Source organism: Zosterops lateralis (genome assembly GCF_965231275.1).
Source record: "Zosterops lateralis genome assembly, chromosome: 2".
NCBI classification, from domain to species: Eukaryota; Metazoa; Chordata; class Aves; order Passeriformes; family Zosteropidae; genus Zosterops; species Zosterops lateralis.
Window position 1 is genome coordinate 49,714,898 of NC_139763.1, and position 26,908 is coordinate 49,741,805.

The 26,908-nt window shown below is 39.3% G+C and overlaps 1 protein-coding gene across 1 annotated transcript in view; it reads right to left on the minus strand.

The window, feature by feature from the left end:
- Window positions 1–5,327: 5,327 nt before the first annotated feature.
- Window positions 5,328–26,908, minus strand: part of SLAIN1 (SLAIN motif family member 1) — a gene marked incomplete at its 5' end in the record, with an annotated part of 50,466 nt that continues 28,885 nt past the window's right edge. The window contains 6 exons of the mRNA XM_083881561.1: window positions 5,328–6,275; window positions 10,326–10,614; window positions 12,546–12,710; window positions 22,084–22,422; window positions 24,488–24,637; window positions 26,532–26,681. Coding sequence (XP_083737687.1) covers window positions 6,200–6,275; window positions 10,326–10,614; window positions 12,546–12,710; window positions 22,084–22,422; window positions 24,488–24,637; window positions 26,532–26,681 — 1,169 coding nt within the window. The 3' untranslated portion in view covers window positions 5,328–6,199. The remainder of the gene's footprint in view (window positions 6,276–10,325; window positions 10,615–12,545; window positions 12,711–22,083; window positions 22,423–24,487; window positions 24,638–26,531; window positions 26,682–26,908) is intronic.

The window sequence follows — 26,908 nt, forward strand, 5'->3', positions numbered from 1 at the left end:
GAATTTGGCCACAGGCTCATTCTTTCTATATGTCTGGCCACAAAGACAGAATATTTTATTTTTCTAGGGGAACAACAGGAATGTTAGGGACAAGAAGTGAACAGAAACAAAGAAGAAATATTATTTCAAATTTTTTTAACACAGAAGAAACATTACTTTAATTCTTCTAACTAAAAAAAAGAATAGTCAAAATAGAAAAATACAGCAATAAATGCACGAGCAATAATGCATGATCTTTTTACAGAGCAGAAAGATCATGTCTGAAAAGGCAAAACCTTATCTTTTAGCTATGTTCACAGAACAAAAAAAACATGTTTGAGTATCACTATCTAGTTGGGCTGTGCCCCAAAAATGAGACTCTTAGGCACTCAATCTTAGCAAGAAAGGAATGTCTCCTCTCTTCACAGAAGGCAGTGGGCAGCCCAGGCTGCATCTGGGTGCCAGGTGTGCAGCAGGCACCTGTGCTCCTGGGAAACAACAAGGCTACTGCAGAGCAATGGATCTGCCCTGCTGATCCACACTGCATGCCCAAGCCTACTCCATGCTTAGGAGCCAAAAGGCTTTTTTTCTGCCCAGCCACAAGAACAACTTGCACAGCTCAGTCTCTTTCAGATGTTCGATCCCTCTTCAAAGAGGGCTGGACTGCGTAGAGAAGCAGCAAAATACTTAACAGAAGTATGCCTTCATTTTGTGTATTTGTGACATTTTTTTTCAAGTACAAGTCACTTAACAGTCTGTGAACACTATCTATTGACTATCTAACTGTAGTTTCATACAGTTTTGACATCTACATCTGGGAAATGTGCACCCGTTTCGACTGTGTTAGATACCAAACTTATCTCTACTTCTAAAAAGTCAACACAGATTCACTTTTGAAGTATTTCTCTGCAAGAAGTTAAAAGTTCAATCATCATTCAAACTTCTTACCATGGTTCAGACAGCCAAATCTACGTATCTGTCCACTGTTCACATGAACCAGTGAAAAACAAGACTATCAGCTGCTTTTATAGTATCTATGCCGGCTTTTATTCCATAAGCTGCGCGAGGTAATGCATGAAGTAAGAAATGCGTTTACTTCTTTAAAGTATTAAGCAAGAATCATGCAATCATAGAATCATTAAGGTTGGAAAAGTCCTCCAAGATGACTGAATCCAACCTTTGGCCAAATAAAGCAAGCAGAATGTATCCTGGGCTGCATCCAAAGCCCCACGGGCAACAGGGCCAGGGAGGGGATTCTGCCCCTCTGCTCTGCCCTGGTGAGACCCCCCCTGCAGGGCTGCATCCAGCTCTGGGGTCCCTGCATAGGAAGGACATGGACCTGCTGGAGTGAGTCCAGAGGAGAGACACCAGAGTGATGAGAGGGATGGAGCACCTCTCCCATAAGGAAAGGCTGAGAAAATTATGAATGTTCAAGTTACAGAAGAGAATGCTTTGGGGTGACCTAATTGTGGGCTTCCAGTACCTCCAGGGAGCCTACAAGAAAGCTAGAGACTGTTTATTAGAGCATATAGGAATAGGACAAAGAGGGATGGCTTCAAACTGAAAGAGGGTAGGTTTAGATAGATGTTACGAAGAAATTCTTTACTCTGAGGGTGGTGAGGAACAGCAACACTTGCCCAGGGAAGTTGTGGATGCCCCATCCCTGGAAATGGTTAAAGCCAGGTTGGACAGGGCTCAGAGATACCTGGCCTAGTGGAAGGTGTCCCTGCCTGTAGTAGAGGTGTTGGAACTAGATTATATTTAAGCTCCCTTAAAACCAAAACCATTTCATGATTATGCCAAAATCAACATTTGGGTACCAAAGGATTCTTGTTTGTTTATGGCTATGGGACTCATAATGCTTAAGTTACCTAAATAATTATTAATTATGGCTTATATAAAATGGCTTATTTAAGAGAAGAATGAGGTTTCAAGAATAAGCTTATCTAATCACTCCCTTCCTTCCATGAGATACTTTATATAAAGTATTGTTGAACTGATTATGTACAAACGTCATCCCTTGGGCCTCTTTAGGTCAAAGATAATCCCTTGAATTCCCTTTGCAACAACCAGGCAAGCCTGGTCACATCCAAGTGCAGAGGTATGACCCTCTACTCACAGACATTAATTCAGATCAAGCATAACTGCTTACCTTGGCAGGTAAGAGCTGGAAGTCTCACTCACTGAGACAGAAGATACACTGAGGACCTGCTCCTCAGGCTGGAGAGTGAGGAGCAGAATAACGGGGGGAATCTGCAGGTGGATGTTCAAGAACTGCACCAGCAACACAAGCCACAAGAGCATGTATAATCAGTGACAGAGATTACAAGAAACGTTTGAATCTGGGGAGAGCAAGAGGTAGAAATATTGATGAGGGGGAAAGATGGCCGAGCAGATGGGCCGGTCATATAAAAAGAAGAAAATTTAATCAGACTAAGCAGAAAATACCCTTTTCACCTCAACAGTGACAGGGAAAGTCACTAGAGCTTAGTCACTTCCTTTTTTAACCAGAATTTCTGAATTAGTAAATCATGCCTGAAGATTAAACACCACCAATCTGCTTTCAAGAGTGATTGTACTACCCCAAATATTTTAAATTATGACACCTCACCCATCATTCACAGTGGATATTTAATTAGTGTTTTCTGTATGAAAATGCTGATTTTTAGTATGTGTATTAGTATACAGGCATTGTAATTGTGGGCCTGAAATCCTGCTGGGCTTCATGCCTTAAAAAATCCAAAGGAAAAAGACAGCAGTCTATGTCTCCAACAATCTGTAGTTTAGGTATAGCAATAATCACCAAATCTAAAATTATGGGCTTAAAAGCAGAAGATGACAATACTGGTAATTTAACTGCTTTCCTGCTTTGAGTGATACCATGGCAAAGAGAAAAATCTTTTAAGAAGGATCTGATGGTGAATTAAAAAACGGAAATGCCCAGCAATCCCCTACAGTGATTGCTAGCAGGTGTTTTGCTTGCAGCATACACAATGCAGGCTGGCATCATGGACTTAGATATGGGAACTCACTTCAACACTCAATGAGCAATTAATAGTGGGGATAGGGTAGTGTCCATGGCTTTGTAGAAGAGTACACAGATCATAATGATTCTTTTCCACAGAGAGGAAAAAATCAGCAATAGACATGAAATGGTCAAAGCACTGACACTGTCAAAGCAGAAAGAGAGAAAAATTATCTTAGCAGTTTTACTTTGGACAGTTTTCACATAGTGAAGCCATTAGAAAGCCAAAGATTACTTCAGGTGAGGAGGTAATGGATGAATTTCATATGTAAGGGTGAAAAAAAGAAATGTGTATCTTCAATGCAGGACTTAAGACTTGACCAGAATATTAGCTTGTGGAAAAATCAAAGACAGTGCCCTAGATGATGGGGCTCAAAGACTGGAAACACAGAGGTTTTATCCCCAGGGACCAGAGACGGGAAAAGACCTTTGGGAAAAAGGTCATGATTCACCAGTAGATCAAGAGGTGAGCCCAAGATTACAGTCTGGACTGAAGGAGATTTTTGGGATGCAGCAACAAGGAGCAGGAGTAGGATTTGTATTCATGGACCAAAAGAGAAACACCAGAGAGAAAGAAGAGAGTTCTCAAAAGCTCCCTTACACTTAGAAATTATTTTTTCCTTGCAGAAATTAGGTTTGAGTCTATTTTTAAAGATAATCGTGTTTTCCTGGAGGAGGTTCTGCCTCTCACAAAATTGAGCCTGAGAGAAGTGGCTTTCTGCTGCATACTCCACTCGGTTTGCTTCCACTGAGACTTGTGGTGAAGTCTGTGGCACTGTGCAGTAGTCCCCTGTTTCACTGATGCAAATTTGAGGGGAGACAGCCAGCTCCACCAGCTACAGCCAAACAGCAGCAGTACCACAGCCCATGGCTGAAAGGAGCATGATTCAGCTGCTCACACCTTGGGTTTCCTCATAAACCTTAATGGTATCCAGTGTGACAGATACTTGACAAAAACACTCAGAACAGGAAAAGCTGTGAGGTTACCAATACCTGAGATGATATATTACAAGGGAACAGGGTAATTAAAAAAGGGAAAAACAACTGGATCTTCTCAAAGAGCTCATAATATTCAGAGCCTGGAAAACAGACAAGCTTTGGTTACTACTAAAAAGAGTATCTCTTCAAAGTATATGCTGCCCCCCTGTGTACAACTCAGTATTAACTCCAACAGCTGCAACTTACTTCAAAAATTGAAAATGTGGTGCTGTGGTGTCCCAGATAATGCAGGAACAGTGGTAAAATCCTGGCATTAGGGAACAAATTGAAGAGACAGTTCAGACCAGGGCTGTCATCAATGAGAAACTAATCACTGCCATGGGTCTTCATCCATCTTTTATGAAGATCATGCTGGATCCCTAGCACGAAAAACCATGAGCACTGCAGAACTCCTTCTCTCTCACAGGCAAAAGGCAAAGCACCCCCAAGCTGCCTCTGAACCCCACCACAACCACAGATTGTCCACAAATGACTGCTTTAACTAAAATAATTTCTTCCAATTTAATCTTCTAACAATGTGAGTTTGGCACACTCCTGATTAAATACTTACCTGTGCAGAGATAATTTCTTTTTTTGACTATTCTGGATACTCTCTTCAACAGTTCTGTTTCTTTGAAAAAGAAAGAAAAAAAGGATTTTAACCATATTAAAAGAACTTCAGTGTGAAAAATTAACTGCTTATTTCTGTTAAACAATGCTATGCTGTGCAGAGATACTATTGCGCCAGTAGTATACGTCACTTCTCAGTGTAATGAAAGTTTTACTCACCACTAAATACTTCCTGTCTGCTTTTTATTTTAGCTTGCCCTTTTCAGAAAAGCAGGTCCTCAAGCAACTGCAGAGAAGAACTGAGAGCAAATTCACAGTCAAGGTGAATGGTACACACTCTCTGTTTCCCACCGAAAGTCGTATTTGCACTTGCACACTCTGAACATTAAATTGCAGAAGTCTCTTAAGATCATAGTAAGATTGATTTGAAAAACATTTGTCTTCTTGGTATACCATGGCTTCCAAACACAATTTAAAAAAATTATTTTTCCATTAACTCAGTTACTATTTGCAAAAATCCAGCATGAACTGTATAGAAGCTAAGTAAAACTTCAGGAGCCAAGTAGATGTGAGTACCTAAATTCTCACAATGTTTACACTGCACACTGAAGAAGAGCATTATTGCTGAAATAGATTCTTTATTTCCTGAAACATTCCAAAACAGCAGTATACACAGTTGTAATCAAATATTAAGTCATATGCCATTATAAGAAAGCATTGATTAGTGCAACTGGATTTTGTAAAAGATCTATCAAAAAGATTTATTCGCATTAAAACTCATTTTCCATAAGCAACTGTTAATAAAACATTACAATTTTATTCTTTGTAATAAAGTACTGAAAATCAACAGTAGTTTTAGAGATCACTGTACCTTTGTAAGTGCAATGTGATTTATGCTGCCATTTTAAATACAAAACACTATGACAATAAATTAACAATTCAACAAATGGTGATAGACCAACAAAACCATGCTGACCCAGCTGGATGGTATTTTCCAGTGAATGCTACCTTTTTTTTTTGTGCTTCTGCAACATAAATATACTGCTTTGTATTGCCAATGGCAAGATTTTGTATGATACGTTCCTAGAGCTAAAAAAGTACATTACCCCAAAAATATTATTTATGGCACAGAAAAAGTTAAATTATCTCTCTGTAGTTCAAGGTTCAGGCAAGTTTAAATGAACTTAAGTATACAAAATAAAATGTACTGAAAACACTAGAAAAAAATTCAAGCACATACATATGTACCCCAAAATTCAAAATAAAATGCGTGATGCCTTTACACTGAATAAATTATCTCAGAACTTCAGTACAGCAAAGCTGCCCAAAAGCAAAATCTCCTAGTTCTTTCCAAGGAAATATTCTTGTATTTTGCACATATATAATACTTTCTTCAGTTCCAAATGCCAACATTGCCATTGTTAGTCTGACAACAAGGCAGCTGTTCAGGTAACCAATTAAGTGCAATATTTAGTGTTTGATATGATGTTCATTTTTAAAAAATGACATGGCATTGTAGATGGTTACAGATTAAGATCCTGGGGAAAATAATACTCTATGACCCTCCTTTTCCCAATCATTGTTACCCAGCCAGCTGGGTAATGAAATCCACATTATGTGTCTTCCACTGTTGAGGGGCATCCTTCATCAATAGCAGCCGTCTCTCCAGTTCCCATCCCGTATCGTGCTCAGTGACGACAGTGGCTTTGGAGGCTGAAGAAAACTGTATTAACCAAATTATGGGAAAAAAAAAAGGAAAATGAGGTCATGTTTCCTGTGAAAGATTAAGGTAAAAGATGTCATTTACTTCTGCAGTGACAATGGCTTTGGGGCTTGCTTAGAGACATTCCTCTGGTATACTTCTGGCTACGTATTGATGCATATATAAAGAGCTATGGTGAAATTAAGGCCACTTCCAATGAGAAGAGCATGAAAGATTTGTAAAAAGGAATTCAGTGAATAATTGTAATCATGAATGAGATGCCTCTAAATGGCAAGATTTGGTTTTTCAGGGCTAAAGACAGTAAAAACATATTTTTGTCACTACGGGCACCAGAGATCTAATGGGAAACACTTTCCTAAAAGCTATTGTGCTTAGCATGCTCATGAAAAACCAGCAGTTTATAAAAATACTGTGCAAACTGCAAAGAATTTTACAGGCTGAAGAACAGCACCAAGTTCTGCTCCAGACCCTCTTTTATCTGTCACAAGACATGTGGCAATGGGTTTCCAGAGCCACCAGTTCCAGCACTGCAACTCCTGAGGGGAACTCGCCAACCCCTGGGTCCCCATCCTCACACCTGGACTGCATCTCTCACTCCTCAACAAGGACTTCTGAAACACTTCCTGACCATCTTTCAAAACATCCAGGTACTAATGAGGCAACTATTTCAAGTAGAACTAAAAAGTAAAAACAACTATCTGACTTGATCTAACTGCCACTCACTGCAGGCTCTGTATCTAATTTGCCACAACCATAATTTTTTTCAGACCCCAATTTGCTGAAAAAAAAAAGTGTTTCAATTTCGTGAAACAATTTCATATAAAGCTATTTCATATAAAAGCAGACCTCAAGCCATGTTTTCACACTACTCTGCTTTTGTTATAAATTACTGATGCCTTCTCTCCCTTCCAAATGCTTGTTGCTGTAAAAAGGCACAGGTATGTTGTAAAGCAGGCAGTCGGTAATTCAGTCATCAGAGCAGCTTCAACTCTGTTACACTGCTTTTTTAGTAGCAAAAACACTGCACTTAAGTAAAAACAGCTGGTTAAAGTTAGATTCAGCCAAGCTGCTTTTGTGCAGCTCCCCTTTGGTGCAGCATCATTTATCTTTGATATAAATCCGGTTACTTGAGACTAAGAACATACTCTGCCTCTGCTGTTTTCTGCAACTGCTGCTTTTGTTTCCAGAAGAAAGTATGTTAAAAAAAAAAAAAAAAAAAAAAAAAAACAACCAAACTAGAGAGGGAAAAAAAAGAGAATTATTAGCTAACTTGAAAATCAATTGTAAGAATACTACTATATATCCAGAGGTGAATCTCTGCTACAGGGCACTGACACAAAAACATGCCAGCAATGAAAACCACTTCAAACAAGCACAAGCTGTTGGTATGACACCACCTTGTTTGAGATAACAGGGTTTTGGAGGAGCTGTAGTGCATTTCTACTTTTCCATCACCAGCTGGATTGCAGCGACTGGCTCCAGTACAAGGCAGCAGGAATAAGCAAGCCCTGGCTCCACAGGTATGCTTACATTCCTGCCACACTTGTGCCTGGTATCTGGCATGATCCAGACCCTGAGCTGCTGACTGACTTTCTGGCTTTAGCTGGAACCTGTCTCATCACTGTGCCCATGTCTGGACACTGTTCGCTGACTTTGATCACCATCAACACTACTCTAGGCTGGGCACTGCAGGCAGCTCAGCTGTCTCTTCTCACCCTGCCCTGAGGGCAGCTGTCCCCACTGTCCTTCACACTGCATAAGCTTAAAACACAGAGAACTGGAAGGTAGGGTCTGCAAGGAGCCCTGAGATTGGAGTCAGAAAGGGCTGAGGGTTGTGTGGATCCTTTTTGCTCAAAAGGAGGAGGGAAAAAAAAAAAAAAAAAAAAAAAAAAAAAAAAAAAAAAAAAAAAAAAAAAAAAAAAAGAAGGAAAGAAGGTGCTGGCTGACTTCTAAGGATATGAAGAGATGGATTACACCATTAATTTCTTTACAGTGCTTGAATCTCAAATGGTAAGGAGAAAACCAGTTAATATTTAGCCAAGTTATTTATCTCAGCTATCATAATTTTGTATTACAAGTTATTGAAAGCACTTCCTCATCCAGTGTTTTATTCTGTGCAGTAAATACTGAAGTTCTCTAATGCAACCCCAATATAATGTGTCTAAGAACCCATCTTAAGTATCTAAAATACCAGTAACTTGGCTACTTAACAGGTAGGAAGGGCCAAAGGTAGGAAGACAGATTTGCTGTGTGTGCACTTCTCCCTGAACATCTGATTTATTTCAAAAGCAAAAGACCTGTTCTATTTTTAATCAAGTCATGACTATAAACACTATTTAAGTTTGACTCTTAAACTGATAATAAGAAACACCATTCATTAGAAAAAGCACTGAAAAAACCTGACAACTGAATTCTTTCCAAGAAAAGTCTGTATGAACTGAAACCACTTGAATTTTTCCAGATGAATCAATAAAATTGAACGAGGGTGTTAAAGAACTGTAGGCTGAGCTCCAGCCCACGTGTGCTTTTTGAGTCCTATGAACTCTGCATTCCCACAGTGCAAAGACCATCCATCTTCAATGATCTCTGGGTTTGGCTCTATGGCAACACAGGATGCTGCTAAGGCACATTTGAAGGAAAGGAGACAGGAGCACAGATTTCCTGGACTATAAATAGTGTGGTTACTGATTTGAATCAGCTTCTAATAAAAACAAGTGTTGAGAGTACAGTGTCTCACTCTCCCACTGAAACCTCTTAATTCTGTTTTTCTTTAATATTGTCTGCTGTATGAGAAGTTACAAAATAGCAAGGGACTGGTCTTCATGACCCAGAAAGGCCTCCTCACATGTTGCTATGAAAGATTTAAGAGCTCTGCAAAAGAACATGAAGTAGGGAAAGGAAAAGAAAAAAGTAAGGAAAACTCTCAACTATAAAGAAGTCTAACTGAAAGAGTTTCCAGCTGAGAGCAAAGAAGGTTATAATAGAAATCTCATGGTACAGTCTTCATCAAAGAAGGAACCTGACAGCTCTTTATCAAAGTTTCACCGCAGTTGGTCAAAATCTGTTGTCAGTCACATCAGTGTAATCCCCAAGTAACTCAACCAAAAGAACGAGTGTGGACAATTGAACTTATTCTGGATGTAGCCAGTAGGAAGTGTAAAGTACAAAAATGATGTGAGCTAAAGAGTGACAGTTCATCCAACAGAAAATGAGATGGTCACACAGCAGGCCCTCACAAGAGGAGGGATGTGTGCAATGGGAAGAAATAGTTGGAGGAATAAACACAAGTTGAGAGAAGTTTTTCCTTGAAAAGACTTAATTCCTATTAATTACAGAACATGCAGCTAAGAGTTTAAGTCCCAGCTATGATAAGGTGACTAAAACACAATCTCTTTCATCAAGCCTATTTCACTGCTTGACCTAAAAATAATTAATTTGAAGACGAACTTCTTTCTCATTTTTTTGCATACAAAAATTTGCATTTGCTTACCAATACAGCTTATTGTAACTATGTGATAATCCAGGATTCCCTGTGTGCCTACTGTCTCCCAGTTGGAACAGAAAAGATGGTTCAACCCAAGCCTGTACTATCCAGGATATTTCCCTCTTCACAATGCAATTGTAATGGTACAATTTGCATTTTTACAGACTACTGCCATTTACAACAACAGGGATGCAGCTCTTTCTATGTGAGCACTGCAAAATTAGCTCATGCCGTGACACTGAAATAGCAGTAGGCACAAGTCTGGGAAGAAGGTAAGCCACATCAGTTAATGTTATGAGGTTTGTGTTTGTTCAGATTTCTTACTGACAGGTGGCAATCCATTCTTATTTACATGCGACTACACACTATGCATTATCAGAGTTTACTAGAGGCTACCAGCATGCAGTATCCATCACTATTTCTGGAAAGCAATCTTCACCCATTCAGTGACTCAGCACTGGGAGACAGAAGCTTATGTTTTATAGTCCCATATTCAGGAGGTTAAAAAATTCCACAATTTAAGCCTAAGCCATCCACATGGAGACTGAGGCCTTTTTAACTCTCACCTTCGAACTGGCTGTGCAATTTTACTTCTGGGAATGCCACTGCCATTGACGGCCAGCGATGGTCTTGGAAGAGCACTGCGCCCCACAACGCCTTGACCAGTCTTGTTGGGCATTGGGATCCCAGTGTTGGAATACAGCTGCGAGCTGCTGGACACTGGAATACTGCTACTGTTACTACTCCCTTGTACGGTTGGGCTGACATAGGCAGTAGCTTTGAGAGGCTGTCTGACAGACATTGGAAAATGTCCCACACTGTGAACTCGGTTCTGAAGCTGTCCTGGGGATGGAACTGTGAAGAGTGGTAGAAAATGAAGCAACAAGGTCAGTATACAACAAATAAGACCAGGCAGTAATGCTCATTTCTAGATAGATCTGAATAAGGACAAATACATCGTTATGCAGTTTACTTGCTGATTACAAACTCCTGAAAAACCTCTTGAATCCAACACTGTATCCAGGAACACTGCACTGAACTAAAATATCCTGTTCCACCCTCATCCTGAAAAAAAAAATCCCAGTCTATATTCATCCTTCTTTCTCCCCTCAAAGAGATTAAATTAGCCATTACAAGCCCACTAAATCCACCTACATACTTAGAGCTTTAAACATGAGAAACTGCTGAAGGTATAAATTAGTCACTGTTAGGTGATTTTAGTATTTGTGAGGTGGCTTGCAACAACCACATCTTGTTCAAGCAACATTGCATTAAAGCATTAGGAAGCATCACAGAAGTTTAAGCTTTATGCATAAAAACAATAAAAAGGCTATAAAAGGTCTTGAATGTAACAGCAGATTCCACAGCTGATGTTATGTAAACTATCATTTTAAATCAATGCCATGAGCTCCAGAAGCTTTATATATAGATTTCCTACCCAATCCTGCCCTCTGGTGTACATCTGGCAGGCATCACTTTCCTAGGCCACATACCAAAAGCAAACTGTCAAAAACCTGAAGCATATAAATGAAGACAATACATTTAGAGCAATCCTTTCTCAAGTCTTTGACAAAAGGACATCTTGAAACCATTTAAAGACACAGAAAAAAATTTCAGGGGAGTGATTAAATTAAACTATACTGCCAATATATTGTCATGGAACTCTTACCATACTATAGCTCTTAAAATACCCCAGCACAGCCACTTACTATAACTGTTTTTTTAAAGAAGTATTTCATAAATATGGAATTTCATACACAAGCATATATAAGAGCATGAACATACAAAGATATGTCTTTTTAAAATAATAAACAAAATTCAACCTTCAATGCATGATCATGAAAATCCATATATGAACTTGAACTATTTCCATCCTCATATTCAAGCAGAAAAAAATACAACAAAATAACTCATCAGTCAAGAATATTTTCCAGAAAAGAAGCAATTTAATTACTTTGAAGACATATTAACTTCTGCTCAAATTAGTTGTAAAACACCCACGAGGTGTTTTCCAACTTCTCCCTCCAAAATCTCACAGGACATGGAGAGCCTAAGTTAAACCCCTTCTTCTCAAATTATTTATTTTTTCTTCTTTGCTTCTGCCTACGTCCAATGAAAATCACTTTTCCCATTTCCACTCAAGAATTTTAACCACTGCGCTAGAAAAGATGGGTTTGGATCTTGATCTATCTTGCTCCCATTCTACATTAATAATTCTTCCACTAGACCAATACTCCTCTCATCCCCTCATGACAAAGTCACCTAAATTATACCAATGACAGAGCAATTTTAATTCCCCAACTCAACAAGTATATTATACTTGAGAACATAACCCTTTGTTTACTGCATTTCCCTCAGAAGTGGTTCAACTTCAGTAGAAGATAGGTCATATATTTTAAGGTAATGTTTATACAGTGTACTGTACAACCAGCATTGTATAAATTACCAGAAAAGCAGTTTCCAATTGTAGTATCAAAACTAAAAATGTGAGCTTACATGAATTAATTGCATTTTTGATGTTTCTACAACATTACTATTTATTATTACTATTATTATTATTATTAGTTCAGTTTTAATGCTGGCAAAAAGAAGAAACTTTCAATAACAAGACTGGCAGAATTTGCTTTCCAAAACAGAAACTTTGAAAATCCTGAGAGTATATTAAAATCTGGTGCAAAAGAACAGTTTGCTTTTAATTTTTCATAGAGCAAAGGATCAGAGACCAGGACGTGTATTCTACCACTCTGTCGATCCCTTGTGTTCAGCCAAAGAACACAGGTACTTACTAGACGACTGCATCCTTGAAATCCCATTACTGGCTCCATGTAAATTAGAGTCAAAGCTCTGACTATTCCTCACAGTGACAGGAGAACCAGCAAAGCCTGCAGTACTGCTAATGGTGGGGGTGCTTGGCATCCGAGCGAGGTTAGGCATGCTTCTGCGGAGTTTGTCTGAAGCAAAAGAAAACAACATCCACAGTCAGGTCAGAATTTCCAACAAACACAAGCAGCCTCAGTGTCATTTTTTTACAAAATCAGAATTATAACAAACTATTTCAACAGAAAGAGAGGTTTTGCTCTACCAGAAGAATATGAATATATTATTGACAGCCTTCAAATTGAACCATTATGACTATTTTAACAGCATGATTATTCACAAGCAATTTTAAAGACACCAATAGGCAGTACATTTGCAGAACTGCAAGGATTTAACAATAAATAATGATGAGTTTCACACAGATGTGTAAAGTAGGTCAGGTGAACCATGCCCTAAATGTGCCTGTTTCTTTGCAGTGAATACAAAAGCAAGTCTGCACTGGCAGTCAGACTATTTACTCTGTGGATGTCTAAAGACAGGTGAGAAATCCATCCTAAGTGACTGAAGTCTTCCTTTCAGGTGCCAGTGAGATGTTAAATAAATCCATTCAGAACCTAACCTTGTTAGCATGTTAAGTTTCCACAGGCAGCCACATGCAAAAACTGCAAAGTCTTGATGCTGTTCAGTTGCTTGGAGCCTGGGGTTGATATAAGAATTTTCCAATCTGGTGTTTCTCCCTCCTACCTCACTTGTGGTATCTGATTTGGTTAGTTTTTTCAGAGTAGGTTTTCTTGCAGGGCTTTTCACAAAAAGAAAGCTGCAAATGCCCCAAACGTTTTTGGGGCAGGTACAACACCTAAAGAAAGTATCTAAGAGGTCAGAAGACGTCTGCAATCTCACTCACACCAGTTGATTTGAAGAGAGAAACTGAAACTCTCCTGACATCCCAAGGCGACTTCCAAACCACAACACCATGAGGTAATCTAAGGGAAAACTCTTCTGGTCTCTTCTGCCATCAGGCCAAAGGGAGAAGACTCAGTTTTATACAATCGGAAGGAACTGGGAAAAAAGCACAGATTGCAGGATCTGGTCCTGTGACATGACAGACTTCAGTAAAACACCGTTGTGAGAAAAATCATGGGCATTTATTAAATTGTCATTGACAACATCCATGGTTGTCACAAACAAGGTTTGCCTCTCGGCCAGGTTCAGAAGCACAAGTTCTGTGCCCCACCAAGGTGGCCATATCCCCCCTCACAGCATGGCCAGCACAGAGGTCACCAGCTCCTGACATCGGTTCCAATGGCTGGCAGGTTCTTACACTGCAACAGAAATAAGGGGTGTGCTTGTCTCATAACAGCAGCTACAATTGCTCTCTCCCACAGAGAGAGCAGGGCATTTCCAGACTGATGTTTTGGTTTTATGCATAAGAACAACACAGCTCACTGCTTGAAACTACTCTGGCACAGGTCAACCTCCTGGCTCATACAGGGCAAGTTCAGTTCACAGAAACAGCAGATTTATTTAGAAATCTCTGTTGATCAGTCCACATAAATATACAACCTATTTAGCACCATCATTAGCTACTCTAATCCTTAAAGCTGCTAACAAGTGAAAAGTAATAAGATGTGACAGTACAGTTCTAGCTATACAAGTTATTAGGAGTCTCTGACAGTAACTTTAATATATGTGATGCCTACATAACTCCGGCAACCTGTGTCACAGAAAGGCTGTGAATCCAGCAGGAAAAGGAAATCTAAGGCTTGAATCCCTGGAAACTAGAGTACAGTCAAATCCTAATAAAGAACTACTGTACGGACAGTCTTTCACCAAATGAGTCAGATTTGTGCTTCAGTGACTAACTATTGACAGTGGCAGACTGAAACTGTCAATGATACAGCAACGAACATTAGCAAGGGAATTACCACTGTGGTACAGCCAGGTGGTAAGTATTAGTATCAGTGATGTAACAATGATAAAACAGCAGGCTTCCAAAACTGTCCTGGGGATGCAAACAACAGCACCCAAACAGATACTGTATGTATTTATTTCTAAAATATTCAAGAATTTTGCCAACCGAAGAGGGAACTGTCACCCTATGATGCAATCCTTGGGCAAGAGTGGCAAAAAAATAATGAATAAGGGATGTCTGTAGCTACAGCTAATTCTGTGTAGTAGCCTACCCTTTCAAAGTTCTAGGTCCTGAAATCCTAATTCAACATTACAGAACTTGGAAAAAAAAGGGTTTGAGCAGCAGGATGGTGGCAGGGAAGACAGAACTGCATAAAATAGCTTTTCAAGTATCATGTTATATAGCAGAATTCTTTGGATTCTACATGTTTTTCCACTCAGGGGCTGCATCATCCACCCCAGGCATTATTTGTGCCTTGAACTGTCCAGCGGATGCAGCTACAATAGCAGAAAAACAGGTACAGAAGTAGCTTGGATTTTCTCCATGTCTTGGGTGGCCACATCTTTTGCCTCCTGTTCCTTAGTCCCTTCTTGTTCCAGCAGCTTGCTCTGCTGCTGACTCATTCAGTCCTCAGGCAGCAGATTCCTGCTGCACCTGCAAATTCTCATCCATCAAGCAGCTGTGTTACTTCTTTGATGGGTCCTTTTGTCTGCTGAGATAAATGGCCCTGAAAAGCAATGAAAATAGTGGGTCAGTTTTGTGTTTGGGGAAAACCCAGAAATATTCGCCTTGATGGCATTTTGCAGCTTTCATCTCCTTGGATGATGCATCCTCTTTCATCTCCTTCTTGAAGTTTGTTCTGTCACATGCTTCCCTCCTAAGAACAGTGGAAATAGTCTTACGGATGATTTGTTTGTAAGTTAAACGATGGCTCTTGTGAGCTTAATATATGGAAGCAGAAGGTGGGAATTACGTGATTTTAGTATTATTTCAGGCCACTGAGATGTGACTAGATATGAACTTGCTGGAAATATATGAGAAGAAAACAAAAATATTTTTCCAAGCTGCTTTCCTTTCCAGATCTCTCTGCTCTCCTAAGACTGATGAAAAAATTAACAGAGAGGAAAAGGAATAGAAATGTACTCTCAGTTGAGAATTAATTTGCTCAAATAGTCCTGTTTGTGATGCACACTAGAATTTGCTACAGAGGTAGCTTTCTGCTACCTCTTCAACACTAATCTAGTTCAGTGGAAAACCTAAAAAAAACATCAGTTGCTTGATGTTTGTTTTTTTTTGAAAGATACGGACATTAACACCAGTAAGGGACTTCAAAGGACCTACACCTGTTCAAGAAATGACTGGACACAGCACTTGGTGCTATGGTCTAGTTGACAAGGTGGTTATCAGTCAACAATTGGAGTTGATGATCTCCAACAGCATCCACAGTTATTAATGTGACCCACTACTGAGTCTCAACTATAGTTTAGGCTGAAAAAAACTATGATGTTTAAGTAGAATGCAGCCATATAAAGCATCACAGGTGTATCTTCGCTTTTCCCAGCATTCTTTCAGATAAAATATAATGACCTACAGACATTGTACTGTTGAGGTACTTGTATGCGTGAAGAAAATTCAAGGATAGGTCATGGGGAGTTAATAATCAGTTCCTGGTTCTTACCACCTTCCAAGAATAATTCATGCATAATCACACATGCTTGTCATTTCGTGAGCTTTCTTTAGGCAGCATACATTGCCCTTTCACATATCTGCAGCAGAACTGCCAACTGCATGTTTACACTTTTCCCCATATGTGGCATCCATGCTGAATTAGTCCACTGCCTCTACAGCAGAAGAAAAGCTGGGAATCGTGAAATACAGGATCCTATGCCCTCAACTGAAAATGTACATGGAAAGGCCACCCCTCAGCACAGATCATATTCACTACTGCTAGAAACAGGTCAAAAGGCAGGAGAAAGTGTCCCTTCTTTGTCATGCAGTCCACAAAATTACCATAAAGACAACAGTTCGCCTCTCACCCAGCTGCTTCAGTTGTGGTTTTTTGCCAGGAAATTCTTCCCTTGATGCTATTTCTTCTCCGAAGTCAGCTCGGGGTCAGTGGCCCAGCTTCTTTCTGGCAGGACACCAGTACAGGCAGCATCTGCTTTCCGTCTTCTGATCCCCGCACTGCTGGTGGCCGTCCCTGTTCCACTGCTTCTTTTTTTTCCCTTCCCTGACCTAATACTATCACTGGCCAAAGATTAATTCCACGTAGCATGCAAACAGACCTTGTCCTCGGAGCAAACCTGCCCCAGAAGAGGTGCACTCTTGGTGGGCTGCCAGATGGGGACTTCTGTAGCAATCCTTGGTCATTATCATCTTCTATCTGCCAAAATGTCGCATTCAATGAGGTTCTTCTTACAAGGAGGGCTTAAATTGACTCTATAGTGAAGTCTCTTAAAATACGTTTATTTCTTCACAATTATTCTCTGCAAGTGTTGTCAATGTTTTATTTGAACAAGAAGACTCCCAAACCTCACCAAAAGCACAGAAGTGTGATACAATGAATCAGAGTTATTATTGTCTCAGAGAAATCTGTATCACTGTTTGAGCTACATTATCAGTTTCTCACACATATTTAAATCCTTCGCACAAATCCTGCAAATTCCATTCTGCCTTATCTGTATTGTATGCACAAATAGGTCAGGGTAAAACCGTAAGGGAAAAACCCCCTGCTTCTCGATTTTAAATATTATGTTCTATACTCTGTAGACATTCAGCGTGTGTTCTGAAATCCTTAACAAACTTGTAGATTCTATTACAACTTCACTTTATGTGATTAATTTCTCCTCCTCTTCTCTGAAGACTTGAGATGAGTATCTGCATTATATTGTCACAGTTATAATATCTGTGACATCCCAAATACACCAGGGTCTTTTTAATGGTCTGTACTATCACAAGCTTATACAACAGAGACATCAGTGTGTAAAAACACAAATACAGATTAAAGCAAGTCCTTCAGTTAAGTCAGTGATGTCATTCTCAATAATGCCAATAACCTACATTTTATTCAGAATTACTACTTCGTCTCATCCTGGCTTCACACGCATATATCTCCCACCACTGATATAGCCAATTAAAGATTCTTCCATTGCCTTCCAGGATCATTGTCCTCAATATAAACCAAAGGTAGCAAAGTAAGATTATTTTACTCCTTTTCGGTAATGAAGTCTGCAACGATTTCCTAGAGAGAATTTTTTCTTTCTTACCAAGCAAGAGAGGTTATGAGCAGAAAATACTTGGTAAGTCTATGCTGAACCTATATCTAAACACAATGTACTGATGCTCTTCTGTCTGGAATTTGCTTTAAAAACCTGAACAACAAACAAAAACCACAATTGTAGCTTTCAAAATGAGGCAACTGCCAACGATGTCCATAACATTTTTAAAGTGCAAGAAAGAAAGGTACTCAAAACTATAAATTTCTAGAAAATTAAAGCAAAGTTTTTCAAGTGAATGGTGTCTGTGGCTTGTTTATGAACGTGTATGCCAAGATAAAGCAACTTAAAAAGCAACATGAAAAGGTAACAGAAAACATACATTAAGATTTACCAGATTGAATGCATTGCTACTCCATGAACCATGTCTTTTTCATCTACCCCTTCTTACTGTATTATAATAAACTCCTTCTTTACCTGAAATAATTTGTCCAAAATATAGTTTCCAATTTTCATGTATTATAAAAATGGACACTTTAAAATGCATATAAAGTAAGTAGTGCCAGGATAAAAGGTTGCGAGCAAGCTGATCTCAAGAGACGCAAGATAGGCCTGAATACAAGAAAATCAATCCCATTTTCAGTATCTTGTCTATCCTTGATTTTAATTACTCTGGATGATTTCACAGCCCTATAGTTAACCATTACTTTCTAGTTTCAGAAAATCAGAAGTATAAAGGGCAAAAATACTGACAGCTATTAAAAATTAATAAGATTACTAAACAAAAATAAAACATATTTTAAAAAGTTGAAGTGAAAGCAGTTACTTTTGCATCAAAGTAGCAAAAATAATGCATATTTATGGACATCATAAAGCAGAAACCAGCTTGGCTTTATGACTTTTGGTGGGGTTTTTTTATATGAAAATGATTATATATAAAGTATTCTTGATACAGCAGGTTAGCAGGTTCTTAAGCTGCTAACCAGTAACTTCTTCAAATTAGACTAAGGGGAGAGAGACATAAGCATAACTAGATACTTAAAAGCTGTTCACATCCCGTCTCTCTCAGATTTTCTTTAAATTATCTATTTCTGACCCACCAACCAATTGCAAAATCCCTGAAAATCAGAACACCTTAAAAGGTTTGCAAATGGAATTTTTCTGATGTAACTCATCATTACAGGAAATTCAGCTGATATAGGAAGAGGGTGTAATTAAAAAAGGAAAACAAAACTAGATTTCCCACAAAGCTTATCTATTACTATATTCTTGCCAGAACTGGCAAAAAAAACTATTAGAAAGCAAAGACAACATAGACACTGTACAGAGAGTAGCTGTGAAAATGCTGCTTAAAAGGTAACAACAAGTACACCTACAGCTCATGCTACAAGTGGCCCCAAATACACCTTAAACACACTGCAACATATTTCACATTTAAACATATTAAGATTGGCACACACCTGCTACTTTATGCTAGTGTTTACCAGGAGCCTTCCAGAATAAATGTAACTGACACCATTCACTCAGACATGAGTGGGGGATAAAGTGAGATAAAGAACCTGGACCTGAGAGTGGGGGTTACATGGTGTGGTGTGGCCCAGAAATATGTAATTTTATCTTCAAATAGATGCACAGCAATTTAAAACAGGGCAGAGTGTCAATATTATAGCAGGAGCAGTGCTTTGCTCCAATACCTTGGCAAGAACAATGTATGAGCTCAAAAATATGGCTTTGAACACAGCCGGAAAGCATCTGACAGACTATTCTCACCCCCAGAAAAGGCAGAAGATCACCAGAAACTGCAAACCATTTATCTCCTACCTAAAATACAACCCTGTAAACAGAGAACAAGAAGACCTTTGGCTATAGTGAGAGACCAGACACCTGGTGCACAAGTCAGTGGCTGTGTGAAGGTACCTCATGGCATCCCACAGATCCTGGGTTTATGGAATCTAAACAGCATTGGCACAGGGTGATGGTGAAGCCACAGTGCACCAAAGTACCTCATGTAGCTCTATCTGGGCAGCTGAATTAGGCCCTTCATACGCAAGTGGGCACTCACATCTCAGCATTTAAATGTAGGTGCTTCTCATCAGGGAACCAATATTATACTCCTGAAAGAATTATTAAAGTTTTCCAGGTTTATCACACCTTCACCATATTTTTCACACGCAGGTAATTAAGTACCTCAGCTAGAGGACATGCCAAACAAACATCACCAAAAGCAAGTAGGGCAGCATCCCTCAAATTATTTGCCCAAAGGCAAAAACTTGTAATTAGGCTAAATGTGTTGACAGGTTTAGTAAAAATATTGTGTCCAAGCTAAATACTGGGGTTTTTTTGGTCAAAATCCAACAGTTGCTTGCTGCTTATTCTTCTTCTATGAAAAGCTCTGTGAATGCCCAGGTGAAGCAGAGGCCAGACCCTTGACTGCACAAAGAAGAACATAAATGATCTCTCTGGGGGGAGACAAAGAAATAAAGATTTCAGAAGACTGTTAGAATGGCCAAGAGTAGCACAGCACATGGTGTGTGTGACTTAATTTTTAATTATGGATCATGCTTTCCACATACACTAAAGGCAGAAACTAAAGGTTCAGTTTTCCCATCTTCCATACCCTTCCTTCTCAACTGCCCTGGTAAACTAACAATGTGGAACACATCATCCATCACACAGAGCTTCAGACAAGTTCTTGTTTTGCAGTCCACCTCCATTTCAATATGTAGGAATTCTCGAGAGACAACAGAATTGTTGCCAAGATGGAAAGTGCTGATGACAAGTACGCAGACATACGCAGTACAGTGAACACTTGACTCCTTACCTCCTTGTCTGCCAAAAGAACAGTCAAAGTAAAATGTTTCTCACCATCAGTATTTGCCACTTACATGGATCAGAGCTGCATGCGTTAGAGGCTGAAGGTGTAGAAGCTGAGGAGATAATTCCCTTCTAAAGACAGTGGTACTGACTATTATAGCACTTTTTGTCATTCCTGCACACAGGCAACTGTGTGAAGTCATGTGTCCAGCCTCTGGGTGATGCCAAACATAATATCCAACACCTCAAAGTTGTTGAGAAAAAAGTCAACCAGGTCACAAAACTGGTGGTCTTTTACATTTATACACTTCATAGTTAATAAATTACGAGTCTAATGTTTTTACTGCCTTAAGGGTTTCCATGCCTTTCCATGCAGGAAATCCAATGCTTAAGTTCCACTGACATGGAACATGAAAAAAATCATTCAAAACACATTTGGGAGCCACATAAAAATGTGGCAGCAACACATTGTTCTCTTATTCCTGAACAAAAATGCCCCAAAGCCTTCCTTTCTATCTCCCAACATTCCTGCAAGCCCAGCAATGCTGTCCCACTCTCCCACTCTTGTACCTCCCTGACAAGAAAAGTAACATTAAAATTAATATGGCACAAATGCTGTACCAACAGACACCCACACTGCTCTACCCCCTGTTAACATCATCTCTCCTTCTGTATTGCCACTTGTCAACTATACTTCCATGCCACGGCTTACTTTGAATAGAAGTGGTTTGGGCACCCACCTGTCATGTCTTGTTTGGCAGAAAAGCCAACATGCATATCTCTAGCACTGTAAATAGCAACTATATGTTGTTTTGAACAACACATTTATTTTCTTGCCCAAGGGTGAGCTGTAACCTGTAATGTTACAAACAAGACTCTGGCTGGAAATTGACTGTTTAGAATTAACTTGGGGAAAGACTGAAGATATACCGAAGTAAAATGCAGCAGAAAGAAGAAAATTGTGATTATAATAAGGAAAGAAAAGAAGTTAATAGAAACAAAGGAGGGAAACTTAAGTGGTGTGTAAGCACTGAGAGACAAATCTTTCAGATTCTGGAATACACCTCAAAAGCAGTGCAAAAAAGCAGCAATATCTCAGGATAGTTTGGGAGTGACATTATCTCCAACTACTTTAATGATCAGCCCTATCAGATCTGGAACAGAAGCAGGGTGCCATAAACACTCAACACAGCACAGCTGCATTAACAGCAAACTCAGGAATAAGAAAGAAAATTAAAATCTCAAAACCCAGATCTGTACTTTACTGCATCCACAAAGGACGTGTACATCAAGCTTGAAAACCCCAGAGGTTCTTCTAACCAACTATTACCCTGCTAAAACATGCTCTTCTTTACTTATTGTTTCTTTCTTCACTTGTCGTCTTCTTTGCAGTATTTTATGACCTGGTCACAGATTACATTTCATAGAAAACTGCTTAACAATAACATCCCTTAATCATTTACGCAGGCTTTAATTATTTGTCACAATTTATGTACAATTCATCTTTAAAATGGAACTGGCACTTGGCAGAGAAAAGACCACTTCTCAGAAAAGCATGCAACCCACCTCCATTAATCCTATTTGGTTGCTGCTCTGGAGTTTGGGCTTGAGGAGAGTAGAAGGGCTGCTGATAAGTATTTGTAGGGAATTGTGGGGAAGTAGGGCTCCTCCTGCAGTCCCGGATACTGGAGAAAGTCTGTGAGTGAGGAATCCCTCTTTGGAAGGGGGAGCAGCGTGTCAGACGTGGCTGCGGAGGTGGAAGGTGGTCAAACTCCTCCTCATCCTCAAGACTATAGCGATCATAGTCCTGGTCACTGCATGTCCCTTTTTTTCCCGTATGCAGAGAAACACTGGAAGTGTGCCTTGACACAGATGCTGAAGTTGAAGCATAATCTTGCCTAAGGCCTGTAAATTCCAAGAGGAGGATGATTCAGCTTCTGCTAAGTGATTAATTCTTCTAATATGCACTTCAATCTTGAAAATTAAGCAGGTAAGTAGACTGAATTTTACAGCAAGAATTGAATTTAAAATGTAATCAGGTGGAAGATCTCATGTAGGATTCATCTGATCTACCTTTCAGGCATCGAAGCCTAAATTCTTTCTCTCAAAATCTTTTTTTTAATAAAATATGAAAAAAGAATACAGGAGTCTCCAAAAGATATCTTAGGTGCCTTTCTTAAGAGGAACCACTCTCAGGAGGCACCCATTTCTCTGCCAATAAAGACTACACGAGTATTAAGTTTTTAACTTCTCAATACTCTTAATTAGACGAATTACACTCACATTAGTTTTCCTAGCTATTGCTATTGAACTTTTGTATTCATGCAACAAAAATATTTGCAATGACATTTCCTAAACTTACAACCCATCTAAATCTTCTGGCTCTCCAACCTCCCTGAACAAGAATTAGCTCCTGATAGCAACCAGTCTCAAGGACAAGGTTTCATGGTAACACAGCTGTATTTTATACAGGTACAAAATCCTACCATCCTCTTCTCAAAATGCCAGGTTTTGAAAACTGTCTCACTTTTAAGCACCACCATGTAAGAGCCTGTTTGCTGCAGGTCAAGTGAGAGGGAATCATTCATATCCCTTGTACATCCCTCCTTTCTCCAGATGCACATCAATCAATGAAAAAACACTGCAGGAGCCAAGTAACTCTGACAGTAGCTACGGAAAACAACCTTCCTAGACTTACAAGAAGCCCTAATTTTTAACGGATGTCTTTGCTTCATAAGAGAAACTTCTTAATATGCTTCCTCTCCTCCTCCTCGAGTGGGAGCTTCTATTTGTGAAGAGAGCGTGCCTGTGTGCACGTATGGAACTGCCACTCTCCATGGGATTAAATGGTCAACAACTGTCACGTGCTCAAACATTCTCCACCAGCTGCTACTACAAGGATGAGACACAATCAATTGCACCTGACACAGATTTGAAGAAAAACCAGCATTTTTTCTTTTCAGTCTGCCAATGCTCAGATTCCTTAAAGAGCTAAGTACCTGAAGTATTTTCTAAACCTCACTCTGGAGGAGATGAGCACAGCTGTCATTTAAGTAATGCAATCCTTTGTATCTTTGACAGTCATCACTTTTTTTCATTTTAAAATTAGAACTCTTGTAAACTTCTCTGCTGAACATGATGCTGAGTGCCACTAGATACTCAGCAAGTTCTGCTGATAGGTGATCACTCTGCCTTGTTCAGTCTGGTGGTTTCACCCAGTTCAAGGCTCTAATTTTTTCTTCCTATTTTATTATTTTTGTTTTATATAATCACTTATTACTTGGCATTTTCATTCAGGCCCCATCTGTGAATTTCTCTTGCTTTTAATCTCATCGCTTCCTCCTTGATATCTCGCTTGGCACTAACAGGATGTGGGAGAAACACTCCACTTACTGTCTCAGTGACCTGTAAGTCAAATGCCCTTAATTTATTAATAAAGACATTTTACAAAAAATACTATTAAGCAAAACTATAATCTATGTCAAAGAAGACTCTAGGCTCAGATTCCTGCATTTGTGCAATTACTAGTTTTAAACCAAGATATTAAATTTAAAGGGCTCAATTCAGTATATAAGGGAGATTTCATTTCAAAACTCATCTGAAAATTTAAGAAAATTGAAGTGGAGGCGAAGAAATCCAAGAGAGCTTCTTATTATTACCTTTACTCATGAAATGAATGCATGAGAAAAATGCTTTAGCATATTCCCTCTCCAGAAATAAAACTATTTCAATTATTATTCAGAAAAATATAAACATTAAATTCTGAAAGATCCAGTACCAGTTCAGATTAACCTGAACCCAACAAATGTGCACACCTTCTCCCATGCAGGTGAAGAGTACTTCCAGCTGCCACTCAAAAGGCAACACCATTTAAAAAATATTTACTTGACTGAGACCAAACTGAAGCAATTTTAACTGTTATGGGAAATCTTCTCCAAACTGTTATGAAAACCAAGAAAGTGCCACGTACTCTCCTCCTGTAGACGAGCCATGATCTGAACATCAGTGAGGTCCTGCAGCTTGTATCCCATGGAGATGGAATCATCTTCCAGCTCTGAAGTACTCAGCTCACTGTCTATTGATGACTGTGGACTCAAAGGGGAACTCCTAGAAATGTACCCTATGTAAGAAAACACACACTTTAGGCTACAAATATGTCTGGCCACCTTCATTCAGAATCATCTGCTCTTGACATTACAGTAGCTTAAAACATTTTCTGAATAGCACATAAAAACTTTCGGAAGTGTAGTTCAATTCACTAACAATTACCAAAGAGCTTTGATATTAATGAGAAGTAGTAAGTGTAGGAATGGATCATGAATTCCTCAGCTCATTCCCAAAATAGCATTGCATAGCCCAGACAATGAATAATTTACCCAATACTGTTCTGATACAGCTCAGTTTACTGTAGTCTAACCAACATCTGTATTTGCATCTCTCTTATGGGACTGTGGTTCTCCCTACTCTGTTTTGAAAAACCAGTAGATATGTGCCACTGACTTCTGCTCAGTACCCAAATGCTGCATCAGAGCCATTTAGCTAAATTTTACTCTTCTTTTTTTAAACTATCTATAGTTATCATATAAATCAATCACAGTACCAGTTTAGATTGAACATTATGCAACAGAGAAAGCACTGCTTTCCTTCATAAAGCTACCTTTTCTAAAGGATTCTACTTCTTCCCTGCGTGTGATAGTAAAACATAAACTAACTAATGTGCAATTAGTTGCATGAGCTAGTTGCTGTCCAACTCTTAAGAAAAATCCCATCAACTAAAATAGTAAATAATTTTCTAATATCCTCTGGACCACCAGAGACCCACAGCCTGCAGGGCAAGAACTGCTGTGACTACAGCTCACCAGCTGTGCTTGTACCACAGGTGTGCTTGCATCCTTTAGCACTGCTGGAAGCATCCACCTAAAATTCATCCTAAATTCAGCTGTTTTCCAATAGTATCTCCAGAACAAAAGGACAGTCAGGGGATTACTTTGCTTTGGAAGGATTGTATGGAGTAAATGTGTTTGCTTTCTTAAATGTGCAAGTTACAGCAGTCCCTGAGGTTCTGCAGAGGTAGTAACAGCTGTGCTCTTTTGGAGCAGCAGAGGGAAGCTAGACAAGGTACCTGAGGGTATCTCAAATAGCATGAGTTCATTTAGGAACTAGGCTTCATCCCACTGAATAGGCAAGACACTTCACTCACATGCAGACAGCTACAGCAGGTGCTCTGTCTAGAGCTGTTCCTCACCCACAGTGCCCATATCCGTTAAAAAAGGGCTTTCTGCAGTGATTTCATGCATTGTAAGGAACACTGCACACAAACCGGTGTGACAGCAATCATCAGCCCATCCTCAGCCCATGCCTGCTCCTGTCAGCAATAAAATGTTAATGCCTCTCCCCCAGAAGATTATTTTCTCCACTGCTACTGCAGTTTAAGAGAAGTCACAGATACAAATTGACTCCTGGCATCTGTAGTGAAGAAGGAAAACGTAAATCTTTGCAATTTACAGACCACAGAAAGTTTTCAATTTTCCCAGAACTTGTGTGTTCCCTGAAAATCAGTGGAAAACATAAAATAAATCTTGAACATCAGCGACAATACCAGCTTGAAAATAGGCATAATTCTGCCAGCTCTTACTATTATTGTAAATTATCAATGCAATTTCAATACACAGTTGTACATATGTTTCTGTGGACACAAGGAAGAGGCACTGTGGGGCAGAAATGGGCAACAAAGCTGGGGACTGTTTACGCTGACACAGTCACAACTGTACTACTGGGTAAATCATTAGTGATACTTACTAGCATCACTTTCCTGTAACATGCTGCATAGCACTTGTAGTTAACAGCCAAATTTTAGGCCATTAAAAAAAATAAACCCAAAACAACAATTTCCCTCTGAGATGTGAGTACATATACAACCAGCCAAAAAGAGTGCTGCTATTAAATGCTAGCAGGATTAGATTCAATCAAGCACTTTTGCAAGCACCGTAAATCAATAAAAATATAAGCATTACCTGTCCGTTCAGGTGTTAGTATTGCTTTACTGGAAGTTTTAGAGAAGCTGGGACTATTACAGCCATTGGTATATGGGGTGAGTCTTGCAACAGGACTATAGGGAAAAGCCAAGGAGACAGGTGTAGAGAAGAGGTTCCGCCATCGGCTAGCTGTTACGGATGTGAGGGAGGAGGGAGAAAAAATAAGATTTACAGTTATTAATAGAACAGCACTGTCAGAGGAAAAATAATCTCATCTTAATCTGTTCATCATACATTTTTTACTTATTACAAGAGGAAAATAATGGTGAAAATTCAGCAGAAGATCAGAGGATCAGCAGAGTCTTCTGCATGTAAAAGTGAGCTCTAAAAGGTTTTCTAGCAAATAGATCTGTTGA